This window comes from Octopus bimaculoides, chromosome 6 (genome assembly GCF_001194135.2).
Source record: "Octopus bimaculoides isolate UCB-OBI-ISO-001 chromosome 6, ASM119413v2, whole genome shotgun sequence".
In the NCBI taxonomy this organism is placed as follows: Eukaryota; Metazoa; Mollusca; class Cephalopoda; order Octopoda; family Octopodidae; genus Octopus; species Octopus bimaculoides.
Window position 1 is genome coordinate 2,628,420 of NC_068986.1, and position 14,674 is coordinate 2,643,093.

Below are 14,674 nucleotides of genomic sequence, written 5' to 3' on the forward strand. Positions count from 1 at the left end.
GGCACATAAAAGACACCATTTCGAGCGTGGCCGTTTTCGTGCGGGTGACACGTAAAAGCACCCACTACACTCTCTGAGTGGTTGGCGTTAGGAAGGGCATCCAGCTGTAGAAACTCTGCCAAATTAGATTGGAGCCTGGTGTTGCCATCCGGTTTCACCAGTCCTCAGTCAAATCGTCCAACCCATGCTAGCATGGAAAGCGGACGTTAAACGATGATGATGATATATATATATATATATATATAGGGGGGATATACAAAAAATAACAACAGACGAGGACAGGTGGTGTAAATAACAAAAGTAAGATGCCAGCATGGAAAATGGACATTAAATGATGATGATGGTTTTGTAGTTATAAGATTATAAAACCTGTGAACATTAATTAAAGAGTCAGATGTTATTAATAATTTTATTGCCAGTGACTTTATTTTGCCAGTAGCTGGTGTCATGGCATACACACCCATTACCCATTTTTTCATCTTTGATGTCAGTGTTGTTTACATCAGGTGTCTTGGATACAAAATGTCACAGCTGTAGAAGCCAAGCCAAGCCAGACTGGAACCTGGTGTAGCTCCCCAGCTTGCCAGATCTGGTCAATTTGTCCAACCCATGCCAGCGGGGAAAACGGACATTAAAGGATGATCTTGATGATGATGATGATGATGATATCTTTTTCTGAGGACATTTGGTCAACATTCCAACTTCATGCAATTGTAAAGTGAAATACTTTGTTCTCTCCCTCTCTCTCTTTGCGACTGTGTTTATATGAATGTAATATAACGCTATTATTGAAATGTCAATGCTTACTTGCCCTTTACTCAACTTCTCTCTCCTTAAATAAACATAGTTACCATACAATACCTAATGAGCAACATTCCATTTTTGGAACATAAAATGGTATTCATAAAAAGCACAAATATCAACACACATCCATGAGAATGTTAATGTACATTCGTAAATATTGGTATAAATTTAACTTTTGTTAAATATTTCCCATTTGGACATTTTGTTTTGCTGTTTTTTTTTCTTCTCTTTTCTTTTGAACTCAAATGATTACTCAGTTTAATTCACTTTAAATTCTCTTTCAGCTGTTCATCATTTCTGCTTCCTGTTTTAGTTTAATGTACATAATTGTGTGTAAAGTAACATTTTGCAAGGACAAAAAAGAAAGAAAGAATGAATGAATGAATGTGCATGCGTGTATGCGACGTTTATACCCAAATTCTTGTTGCTGTACATTACTAAAAACCAGTTTCTACTAACAATACATTAAAGAAACATCAAGGCCAGCCATCGTCATGTGAGTAAGCTTAGTTTGGGTTAGAACGAGTTTCTATAAAGTTAGCTCGACCTGGTAGAAACAGGAGCCAAATTTCCATCAAATCATATTCATCTTAGAAAAGCGAAGAGCACATTGGATAGAGCAATCCTAGATACCTTACAGAGTTGACCTGCAGCTAAACAGTAACAACACCTTAATTTAAACCCAGAAAGACGTGTTGGTGGTATTTTCTGTTTACTGTTCAATAAATCGATTACTCTCATAGTAAAGATTCAGAGAAAGATACAGCACACCACACTCTAACTCTTTGACATTCATCTTTAATTAATCGCTTAATAATTTATTTCTGAAGCAGACACAAAAATTCACATTTGTTACAGCAACAGAAGTGAGATGATGTTATGTTTATGCTTTCCATCCATCCCTAGGACAATTGATATAAACGAAATGAATTGGAATGGGTCCAGAGTTGGCTGTCCTAACAGCTTCGCTTGCTTATGAAGCTGTTATACAAGTCTAGAAAGTTGACATTTTTTTGAAATAAAGTTTACCGCATTTTGGTGTATGTGTGTGAAGAAAAATGTAGATAAGGTAACTACACGCACTGTTGCGCATTACAAGCAGGAAACTAAACAAGTCCGGTTTTATTGATTTAAAACATTATTTCCACTCCTAAATTACCGCGGGAAATTCCTAAACTGCAAAAGATATAATTTGCTACTTTGATCAATTTGTAAAACGGTAAAGATTTGTTTACAAACTGATAAAATCCAGCATAAAATACACATACACGCAACAAACAGATAAAAGGATCGATACTGTAGAAAAAGAGCGCAACGAAGCACCAAATTAACGCAAATAAAGCAATACTTACATCGGTTAAGAATGACAAATATAAAAACTACTGCCGACTAGGTTATATCAAGGAGATTGGTCAGACAGACTTTAAAAGAGGAACCAACTAATTTGACAGCAACGTGACAATGACACTTATCTACACAACAATGGTTTATTTATAATTAGATTATATCATATTCCAAAGTTCAAATAAAGGCATATAATGTGTGTGTGTGTGTGTGAATATATATTATGTGTGTACGCGTGTGGAAATATGCGGTCGTTATGTTCAAAACTACAGGCGAGTCTTTGACGCTTGAAAATGGTATTAGAGCACCTCAGAGAAAATAATACTTATGTAAGGTTTTAAATAAAAGTATATGATAAGATTTTTATTTAAGTACCGCTTACAATAAACAACATAATTATGTTCTTCATCCGTTCCTGTACAACAGAATAAAATACCGGTCAAATACTGGGACGACGGAATTGGTTAACCCACCCAACACTCAAAATTGCAGGACTTGTGCTAGTTTTTCAGCTTTTCCGAGTCGATAAAATAAAGTACCAGTCAACTAACAGGGTCGATATCATCGACTAACTACCTTTCCCTAAAATCATTTGCCCGTTGAAAAATGTTGAAACATTTATTATTGCCTAATAAGTATCTTCTTGAAAAATATGTATTGTGAACGTATCTCTGTATCTAACAGCTTTCAAATGTTCTATGGGCTTAAACAAATCTCACCGTTTCTGATGATATACAGACTGAATGTGTGCCGATGGGTGATATATATGAGGGTTTTAGTTTATTTTTAATGTATAATTGAGCAATATTGCTGAATAGTCACGAGGCCCTATTCTATAGAACATGCAACTGTGACGGTTACATCTTACTGAAGGGTATCAGCGACTTAAATAAATTAATAAGCACGGAAACCGGTTTGTCCTTCGGCTCGCCGGGTAGTTAACCCTAACCCTATCTTCCCGGCACTCAATACGGTGGGTTTCTAGTTATATATTGCAGACATACCAGCATCACACTCTATACTATATTTAGAAAGTTGTCAGATTCTTCGTAAATTAAAATGCTGATAATATACACACGTACCTTGTTCGTTGTTTAGAACCTGTTTTTTCTACTACAAGAAAAAGAAAGACTGTTAGAGATGAGTGTTTGGCAGTTCCTGTTACTTCGAATATTCACTGAAAGTTTTCCTCGGCAATTTTCAGTTATTGATAAAGATTAATCTCATATCCTCAAAGAACTAGCGGACACCTTGTTTACATGATGACGAGGTCACCGAGACAGCGTGGAATCTATGTAAGGGAGGCAACCACGCGAATTAAGTGGAAGCAATTCAAGCTCAAATCTCTCACTCCACACATCTATCTATCTGTCTTTCTTTCCTTCTTTCTTCTTTTCTTTTTTGCCTCTTTCTTTTTCTCTTCTTTCCTCCCCCTCTATTTTTCTCTCTCTGTGTTTCTCTCACTCTCTATTTGTCTCTGTCCCTTTCTTTCTTTCCTTAAGAGATGCCCTTGACCTTTCCACATCCGGCTAGACTGGGAAGGTTAATGCGGCGTATACGAAGCCATAACTATCTCCAGGTCAATATATCCATTAGAAAATTATTGGAGGAGACGGGTGATTGGAACAGAGTTACAGACTCACAAATATAAAGTACATACATTATTTAAGAATTTTTTCGAAACTGATTTCTAATTTCCCTTTTAATCTGTTATGATAAAAATAAAATTTCAGAAATTTATCATTTTATCGATCACTTAATTTTTCATTTGTTTTGGCTAAGCAGGTTATTTTTGGAAATGCTGTGACCTTTCTGCTTTCCCTTTAGGTAAAATATAATGGCTAGGCTTCAACTTAGAATCAAAGACCATAATATCTAATCGATCTACTATGAGCTCCATTGCTGCTCTATAACGCTGGCCATTTATAACAACACTATTCTTTTGAATCAACGCGGGAGCATCTGTCCAGTTCATTTGACCGGCTAGAAATAACAGTCAAATCTCTCTCAAACGACAACCCTACCATCTAGAGAAAAGAAAACATATGCTGGATAATCCGTACATACTCCTAAAAATGGAATGGTCATAGGTGGAATGCCTTTCATCATATGATAGAATGGCTTAATAGTTCATGTGGACATGAGTTTGATCTTACTGCATGGCATTTTGAGCAAGTGTTAGGCAGATCCAACCATGTGAGTGAAATTGAGTAGAGAGAAACTGTATGGAAACCTGTCTGATGGATTTTACCTTTAGTCTAAAGGCCCAACTTTGTTACACACTGTCTCATGACAGACACTAAAAGTGAAACAATTTACAAAGTTGAGACTTAGTTTAAACAATGTTCCCCTTAGAAATGTAATGGCTAATGCAATGAATGGTGCTGCCTTTATGGAAGAGATGTAAGGGGCTCATTGATTACTTTAAAAACACTGTTGTCTAATGTTCTTTGAATACACTGCATAGTTTGCTATCAACATTTGGTTGGAAACAATTGGAAGGGCATATTTGATTGGTTTTATTTGCTGGGTCTGGATGAAGAGGAACCGCCTGTGGCCTTTGCTGACTTTCCTAGACAAATGAGATTGATACCGTCAGTTAATGCTCTTTTTGGACCTTTTGTAAATCACCACCTGAAGGATAAACATGAGCAAGAAGGGAATTTCAGAGAGCAGATGTTCTGAGAAGGAAGGGTTGGATGTAGTGACATGTACAGGATTTGGGCAGGGGAAAGAGTTGGATACAACAAGGATGATGTGAGGAAGAGAGATGAGTTACAAGAATGTCTGGGCAGAGGAGAGATGAGCTTAGCCAACTCTGAGTAACAAAGTGTATTATAGTTGTGATAGAAAGCAAAGCGGAGAAAGGCAACATACTTGAGGTCTAGAAGCTGGAGTGTGTCTATGAGTAACTTTATGCCTTTACTATAGTTCAGTGATGTCTTTTGCAGGATCTTTGTGACAAAAATGACAAGATCAAATGCCTATGGATATGATGTAAGGTGTAATGGCTATCAAAAAGTAATTACCTTTGTTATTTTGTGTCATTTCCAATAGTAAGTAGCTTGGTGACCAGCTACTTATGATGTTTTTACCTCTCATTTATATTTCAAGGAGAAAAACTATATTTCCCTTTCTTATCACTGATAAACTCAAATTATTCAGAGTCAATATAAAGTGCTGCTGTTTAATACAGTTTTTGACTCTGGCTTATTATTAATACTGTGGAGGCGCAATGGCCCAGTAGTTAGGGCAGCAGATTCGTGGTCGTAGGATCGCAGTTTCGATTCCTAGACCAGGCGTTGTGAGTGTTTATTGATCAAAAACACCTAAAGTTCCACAAGGCTCCGGCAGGGAATGGTGGCGAACCCTGCTGAACTCTTTCACCACAACTTTCTCTCACTCTTTCTTCCTGTTTCTGTTGTACTTGTATTTCAAAGGGTCAGCCTTGTCACACTCTTATTTCTTTACTGTCACGCTGAATATCCCCGAGAACTACGTTAAGGGTACACATGTCTGTGGAGTGCTCAGCCACTTGCACGTTAATTTCACGAGCAGGCTGCTCCGTTGATCGGATCAACTGGAACCCTCGTCGTCGTAAGCGACGGAGTGCCAACCATTATTAATACTGAACTGCAAGACTATAATCTTTCTGCAATGTTGAGTTCAGTGGAAGCATTTGTACTGTGAAATGAAAATTCAGTTCAATGACTTGCTAAAGATAAGCATTCCAAGTATAACAGTGAATCCATTTACTCTTTAGCATTCATGTAATTTTATGTGAAGTAATACTTATTTATTCATATTGTTTTGAATTAATCATGCATTATTTTGTAGCTTTGAAAGTCTGATGAGGTAACTGTTACCTTTTTGAATGATACTGTAGGGTTGGTGTGAGAGGCAAGATCTGACCAGCTGAAGCATAAAACAAGTAGAATATTTTGGATGGATATGGTCAGTTTATAGCTCCACATTGATGAAAGACTTGAGAGTGGATTTCAAAGAGAAACTGAAAAAAGCCCATCATACCTACACGGCTACGTGTGTGTGTGTGTGTACATGACGAGCTTCTTTCAGTTTCCGTCTGCTAAATCTATAGCCCAGGGCTATAGTAGGAGATACTTGCTCAAGTTGCCACGCAGTGGAACCGAACCCGAAACGATAGGGATGGAAAACAAACTGAGTCCATAAGCATTAAAACCTGCAAGACACTGACATCAACTGGAAATCTCCATAGAAATAGTGATATTAACAGGCTCTATCGAAGAAGTGATAAAGGAAGTAGAGGCTTGAGATCGATGCAGACAGCCTTCAAATGTACACTTTCTCTCAGATAGCATTTGTTAAGCAACAACAGCAAAAATTAATCCATTAATTTAGTGCTGAAAAGTGAAGAGAACAATATCTCATGTGTTGGCAGCGAGCTGCTCAGGAAGTACTCTCTTCCCGATGACCTCACATACAACCCCCAAAATGCCGGGCTAGCATCCCTCAAAGACCTGGAGGTGAAACGCTCAGCATACAAAAAAAAAAAAAGACCATGCATGTGTGTGTTACCCGAAGATTTGAAGAAGACAGTAATATTGACATGAGGCGAAGCCTTTCTTGGACTCGTGACCGCTACATCACATCACATTTTGAAGGCTATGCATTTGCAATCCAAGAACAGGAGATAAGTACTAAATCCCTAATAAACAAAAGTGACAGTGAGGCTCTTGGGGTTCCAAGATGCAATCGAAGATGTTGATTGTGTGATATTTCTGTGAAAGACATCACACATGTGAGTAGCAGCTGCCCCAAAATGTCATCAATGTACTACCTCCCTAGGCGATACGACGTCATCCGGAAAGAAAGACTGTCCTGGAATAAAATATAAAAAATCCCCTGCTATTGAAGTGAATACGAACACAAACATTGACACAAGGAACGTTCTCATCAAAACCTTGGTCGAGTGTAAGCATAACAAGCCGGCTATTGATGTTTGGGACAAATAAGAATACGTACTGTCATAGAGGACAGCTGTCCTACTGGTATGAATATCTGTTTGAAAATGAAAGAGAAAGAAGATGACTATGAACAACTGCTTCGAAACCTCAAGTTTTTATATTTAGATTACAAATTTACATTTATAGCAATAATTATTGCACATGGTTTTGTGAATAAGTGCCTAAGTGATAGTCTGGATAAGCTTGGATTTTCAGAAAATGAAATTGCACATTACTAATGCAATCTGTAAGTGGAACAGTAAAAATATGCAAGACTTTTCTCAAGTCGTTATCTACATTCCAACAATGGGGCTTTGTATCTTTGTTAGAAACCAGCTCCTTTCTCAGAGAAAGAATTTAAATAACTAAAAACAGAAGAGAACATACATACATACATACATATTATAAAATGTTTGTGTTGTGTTTGTCCCCATTACCGGTATTGGTTTGTTTACGTTCCCTTAATCTAGCTATTTGGTAAAAAGAAACCAACTGAATATGTACTGGAGAAATTCGTTTGACTAAAACCCTTCAAAGCGGTACTCAGCGTGGCCGCTGTCCAATGACTGAAATAAGCAAGAGAAAATATTTAGGAGAAATAATTTATCCTGTTAAAAGACTTGCAATGCTTTCTCGATTCTGATCGTGTAAATCAGGGCTTAACTGTGGTTGTCTCCCTTAGTAGGAAGTGGTGCGAATCTCTCGCGAGTTACTTTCTCTTGTGTAGCCGCTAGGTGTCGCGGCAGTCAGTAAGCTGGCGGATCAATTATGTCGGACGTTGTTTTGTTGTGTATTTTTAGTGTGCCACGAAGACTTCTACTTTGCTTGTGATGGACTTGAAGTCCCCGCAGAAACATAAAAGAACCACAACAGAGGATTTTAATCGGAAGGATGGGCTAAAAAAAGATGATGATGATGGAGTTTTGGCCGCCACGGCAGCAACAGCCCCGTGTTTTGTGTGTGGGGCAGAGGCGGCGGCGGCGGAGGAGGAGCAGTCTATTGACAGAAAGTCGACAGATCACACAAATAGACCCACAGACCTTAAGATTCAGGCTAAAAGTTTTTGTTCCGCGTGTAAGAATTTTTACCAGCACAGTACCAGAGGAGATGCACACTTGACTTATGTCTGTGTTACTCAAAGTCAGATTAACAGACGGATTTCATTGAGGAACTCCAATTTGTTGACTTCCAAATCACCAGTTTCTGGATTATGTGTTATCAAAACAGATATTGTAAATAAATGCCGCGCTTGTTGGTATCTCAAATGCATCTCTTTTGGACTCAATGAAATTTTGGAAATCGCGGATGTTAACCAACTTCCGAATATCAACAATAACAACAAAGATCCCAGTGATGAGATAATTCGGAACAAAAACGATTCTTCGTGTTCGTCTGAAAAGGAATCCAAGAATCCGAATTTATCTGCCTCGTCAAACGAAAGTTCAAGTGTAGATGTGGCAACCAAGAATAAACAGACACAACGCCAGCAACATCAGCCCGTTCGTTCAGACTCTTCCGAGAAAACGGCTGCCTCTCAGACAAAACCGAAACTATCTACAATGCAAAAGCAAGGATCGACTCAAATGGATAATTCTCACACTACTAAAAGCTCAGTCCAAGGAAATGGACCGTCGGTGTCTACAGCATCATCCGGAGTGGCTTCTTTGCAACTCGCACAAGGGAAGTCGTTAAAAGTTTTTAATCAACAACAGAAATCAGTGAAACAATTAAAACCAATTGCTCGAACTCAAGGGATAACAAAAACTACCACAGTTCAACCTCAAACAAAAACGTCTGTTTCCAATCAGACGAAAAGTTCGGTTACAAGAGAGATTACCAACAATCCAGTTTCCTCAACGGAATCACAGAAGTAAGCCTTTACATATGATTTTACTCTGCATCCCTCTTTAAACACACACATACGCAGACATATGTACACACCCAAAATTCCTTTATTACAACAATTATAGCAGTAAACTAATGAGAGAGATATTGCCTAGACAACAAGACAACGTGGTCGTTCTATCTATTCAAATTAGCATCCAAGTTTCCACATGTTACCGTCATAAATAGGGATATAGAATGCTAGAAAATGTATTGCTATTTATCTCCAAAAAGATGAGATAGTCTCCATTGGAATACTTTTTAATCGCAAATCTACTATGATCCGGGATTAAGTAACAACTAAGGCCAAAATATACTTACTTGCATTACTGATGAAATTAAAGGATGCTTTGACCATTTAATTTCATCATATGTCAAGAATTGATTTTAATGACACTAATATATACACACACATATATTGCCACCATGAGGTACATTGGTACTCAAAGGTACTGCTTATTTTCTCCTTTTCCCACGGATAGCACGTTGATTTATTACACCCAACATTCCCCAAATTTCTATTTCACATTAATAGGATACTCTTTTTAAGTTTACAACTAAATGATATATATACATATATATGTGTATACATAGGGCTCGCTAGAAATAGCAGTCAGATCTCCCGCAAATCACACTCTACCGTCTTAAAGAATACACTTAGACAATGTAGTCTTTCATATAGGATGCCCACAGCTAGAATGCCTTTAATCATAGGTCTGTGTTGTCGAGGCTGACCTAGTATTAAACAACAATATTCTCTACTATAACGACCTGCAGTAGCATCTATAATATCCAAGTGTCATCGAGTGAATCCCTTTTCAAATCACACCGTACTGTCTTAAATCAGGAAAGGACCCTTTAGACAATATAGGTCCTACCATATTCTCTGAAAAGATGGGATTGTCACGACAGATGTGTTTTTGATCATAGACCTGCCAGATCAGGGTAGTTTTATGGTTGAACAATAAGAAATACATGCTTATATAAAGGCCTCAGCAGAGATCTACATTCAAGTTCATTTAGTTAAACCTGACTGAGCATTTAGTGATAGTTATATTAAGTTGTAGTTGCTATTAGCATGTAAAAAACTGGATCACCATTGATTTCAGTGATATGTATCTAGTTGTTCAATCAATTGAACTACCTGCTCCTTGATTTAGCATGTAAGTGGCTGAGTATTCTACAGATCTATGTATCCTCAATGTAATTACAGGAACGATCAATTTTCTCTGTTCTTGAATGTCCACTTTTACTCACAAGGCTTAGGTTAGCCCGAGGCTATGGCAAAAAAAGTTTCCCAAAATGCTCTGCTGCGGGTTTGAACTTGAGACCTCATGGTTGTGAACTAACAACATTTAAACTAATTAATCGGATTTGCAGTTCAGAGATGTCAGCTATTCTTTGTTTACAGTCCACTACTAAAGCATGTCTCAGCGTTTTGGCATGTCTTGACATGTGAGTACTGGACATAGATGTCATTATTCATACAAACGGTGTCATTAGTTTGCAAATTCATGTCCAGATTGTTAGTTGTTGAACAGAATAGGGGAAGAAAGGCATTTGGTCTGGCAAAATTCTTTCAGCAAAGTCTTATCTGACCTATGCAAGCATGGAAAAGTAGACATTAAAATGATGATAACAAGAATGATGTATATATGATGAGCTTTCATACAGTTTCTGTTTACCATAAAACTGTCTCAGATAAGCCCCTGCTCAACCCATGCTTGCATGGAAAAACAATCCTTGAACAAATGAAACATCTTAACATTAAAATGCCCTGCATGCAAATCTCAACTGTAAAATGTCTGCAGCTTGTGTATACTCAATAGTAAAATACTGCTTGCACCACCTCAACATATGCTGCACATACACACTTCAACATTAAAATAGTTTATGTTAAGGTTACATACACATCTTAACAATAAAATGGGACCCATACACTTAAGAAGCACAGGCATGGCTGTATGGTTAAGTTTCCATCTTACATAGTTTCTGTATCATTCCCATTTGTGTGGCACACTGATGTTGATGATGATGAATTCCAATATTTTAAATCAGAGTCTGTCCCCGTTAATGGGGGTGGTTGGATCTACCTCAGTCCTACCGCAACCGCTCTCGCACCATCTTGCCACCTCACCTGGTTTTGGGTATTCTCCCTCCTCAAGCCAACCCTTCCAATCTCCTCCACCTGTTCCCTCAATGTTTCCTTTGGTCGACCTTGCTTTCGCGGTTTATTCACTTTAAACTCAAGCATGATCCTCAGAACATGATCCTCATCCCTCCTCAATGCATGTCCATATCACCGCACTCCATTCACCCTTGTCAGCTGTTCCACCAATTCCTCCAACCCCAGCATCCCCATCAAGTCCTCAGCCCTCCTTATATCCAATAGTTTCACACCACACATTGCTCTCTTGGTCTTTCTCAAAACTGCCATTTCACTTTCCCTCAGACACCATCTCTCACTCCCATACAACTCCGATAAACGCTTCCTTTCATCTTCAAGAAGAACCTTTTCCGACATAACGCTCCACATTCTCTGAACTTCACCCAACCAAGTCTAGCTTTTACTGTCACAGCTGCTTCACATCCACCCTGTCTCCCAAATAACAAAACCCCCTCACTGTTTCCACCGGTCCTGCCAGCCCTCCAGCTCCTTTCTCACATCTTCCACAAATAAAATCTCTTGCCAGTCTTGGGGGTCACCTTCTTTATTTTCGTACATCTACCATGAATCCATTTCCCACATTTCTTATACAACACTGCATTTGTCATTACCCTCCTCCCACAAACACCATATGGATCTACCTTACTCACTAACACTTCTGCTCACCATCACCTTTGTCTTCCCGAGGTTTACCTTCAAACCCTTGCTTTCAAACACCTCCTTCCATTTTCGAAACTTCTCCCTCAGTCCCTCCATCGTCTCACTCATCAGAACAAGGTCATCCCCAGACAGTATCTCCATTATAAATCCCTCTTTTGCACTCTCCGTCACCACATCAGGCACTATTGCAAACAACAATGGTGACATCACAGATCCCTGATGCATGCCAGCTTTCACTGCAAACTCCTCTGATCCAATTCTAACTCTTGTCTTTACCCCTTCATACAAACTCCTCACTGCCCTCACTATTACCTCTAGTGCACCTCTCTTCCTCAATGCCCATTCAGTCACCTTCCTTGGAACCGTATCAAATGCTTTCGCCAGATCAACGAAGCACATGTACAACTCCTCATCTCAGTATTCCTCTTGCAGTCTCCTTACAATGAAAACTGCATCTATTGTCCCCTTCCCTGGCATAAAAGCAAATTGCGTCTCGTTCACATACACCGTTTTCCAAATTCTCCACTCCAACACCCTTTCTACAATCTTCATTGCATGCTCTGATAACTGCACTCCCCTATATTCCCCACAACTCATCACATCCCCCTTCTCCTTGAAGATCGGTACCACCACACTTAGTGTCCAATCATCTGGCATTCCTCTTCCACCCAGCAGACCTCCATCATCACAACAATCCTTATCTCTCCACTTGCAGTTATCATTTCCACACTTACTTCTAATGGACCAGCTGCCTTTCCTGTTTTTATTTCCTTCATTGCCTCCACTACTTCTTCCTGACTAACCCTCTCCCCTGGCCCCTTCACCACAGCAACTTCCATCCTCTGATCCCATTCATTCACCTCGTTCATAATTCCCTCCATATGCTCCTTCCAAACTCTTCCCCTGTCCTTCTCACTAAAATTCAACCTTCCATCACTCCCCCATCATACGTCTTCCTCCCTCAACATCTCTTCCATCTTTTTTCATTGATTTCATAAACCTAAACACTCTATCCGGGTTCTCATCCTACCTGCTCAGCCTCCTTCCTCATAGATCTCGCAACCACCCTCCTTGCCCAATTCTTCACGTTATTACACCTGGCTTTCATTTGCTCAATCCTATTCTTACACAAAGCTTTGTGTGCCTTCTTCTTCCTCGCAATCGCATCCCTCACCTCCTCATTCCACCACCACGTATCTCCTCGATCTCTCCTACCTTTTGTCCTTCTACCCGAATGTTTATTCCAATCTGGTACTTATTTTATTTTTATGCATTTACTGACTACCTAAGGTACCTTTTAGACACATTTCTAGCCATCATCATCATCTGTTGTCCATGCTGGTATGTGTTGGTTGGCTTGACCAGGACTGGGCAACCTGGAAGGCTGCACCAGACTCCAGTCTGATTCAGACTTCTAGCTTGATTTTTACCAATAAGTATAATCCTCTTCCACATATATAATGGGCTTCTGCTCAGTTTCCATTTATCAATTCCCACTTAAAAGATATTGGCTAACTTGAGAATATGATTTAAAACATTTGCCTAAAGTGTCATATAGTAGGATTGAGAGTGAAAGAATACAAAGTAACCAAGTCTGCCATTGAAACTTTGATCTCAGATTATAGTTGTTTTACTTCATTTCTAGAGAGAGAGAGAGAGATGCTTATTACTACCATTATTTCTTCGTTACAAAAATGTTAATTAGGCTAGCAACCTATTGATAGATATCTTTGATCATGAAAAGCTAAGCCAGTGACTCTAGTTATTGCACTCGTACATATAGTAAACAGATATATTTGTGTGTGGTAAAAAGTTTGCTTCCTGTCCATATGTCACTGGGTTCAGTCCCACTGTGTGGTACCTCAGACAATTGTGCCTTTTGTTATAGCCTCAGGATGACCAAAGCCTTATGAGAGATAAGTAAAAGAAGCCCTTTGTATGTGTGTGTGTGTGTAGTAAATGTATGTGTATATATATATATATATATGTATGTGTGTGTATGGTGTGTATGTATGTGTTTGTGTGTGTAGATATATATATGTATATATATAATGTATGTGTATCTCTATGTATGTATGTGTATATATATATATATATCATCATCATCATCATTTAACATCCGCTTTCCATGCTAGCATGGGTTGGACGATTTGACTGAGGACTGGTGGACCAGGAGGCTGCACCAGGCTCCAATCTGATCTGGCAGAGTTTCTACAGCTGGATGCCTTTCCTAATGCCAACCACTCCGAGAGTGTAGTAGGTGTGTCTATGTATATATATATATATATATATATACATACACACACACACACACATATATATATATATATAATATATAGATATGTGTGTCTGTCTGTGTGTGTGTGTTTCCCGAAAACTCGAGAACTACACAACCAATTTCATTCAAATTCTGCACATGTCTTACTTAGGGTTCCGGTTGTGTTTTAGTCAAAATTAATTTTTTAACTTCTTGCATAGTTCGAGCCCACAGCAACATCATATCTCCTCCACTTAAGTATTACGTGTCAAAAGTGAAACAAAAACACTCATGTCAAATACTTTCACTTTAAAAATGAAACTATTCCACTAACTGAAACAATCACATTTCGATACTGTAATGACAGATACTTTCACTTTAATGGTGTGTATATATATATATAGAGAGAGAAAGAGAGAGAGATGTATATGTATACATATACATGTATATGTACACGTATATGTATAGATATATATATAGATATAGATCTATATGCATACATGTATATGTATACATATGTGTAGATGTATATATATAGGTGTACATCTAATATGTACACATATATAAATGCAT

The 14,674-nt window shown here is 38.5% G+C and overlaps 2 protein-coding genes across 3 annotated transcripts in view; one reads left to right on the top strand and one right to left on the bottom strand.

The window, feature by feature from the left end:
* LOC106881141 (phosphatidylserine decarboxylase proenzyme, mitochondrial) overlaps positions 1-3,437 on the bottom strand; it is a 78,591-nt gene extending 75,154 nt beyond the window's left edge. The window contains exon 1 of one of the 2 annotated variants that reach the window (XM_052968547.1): positions 3,231-3,437. The gene's annotated coding sequence lies outside the window, so the exon portion shown is untranslated. Of the gene's footprint in view, positions 1-2,156; positions 2,272-3,230 lie in introns of those variants that run through there. The other variant, XM_052968548.1, reaches the window with a different exon arrangement.
* A 4,387-nt stretch (positions 3,438-7,824) lies between these two features.
* The window catches only part of LOC106875298 (uncharacterized), a 53,856-nt gene continuing 47,006 nt past the window's right edge, over positions 7,825-14,674 (top strand). Inside the window, exon 1 of the mRNA XM_014923386.2 lies at positions 7,825-9,003. Coding sequence (XP_014778872.2) covers positions 7,964-9,003 — 1,040 coding nt within the window. The 5' untranslated portion in view covers positions 7,825-7,963. The remainder of the gene's footprint in view (positions 9,004-14,674) is intronic.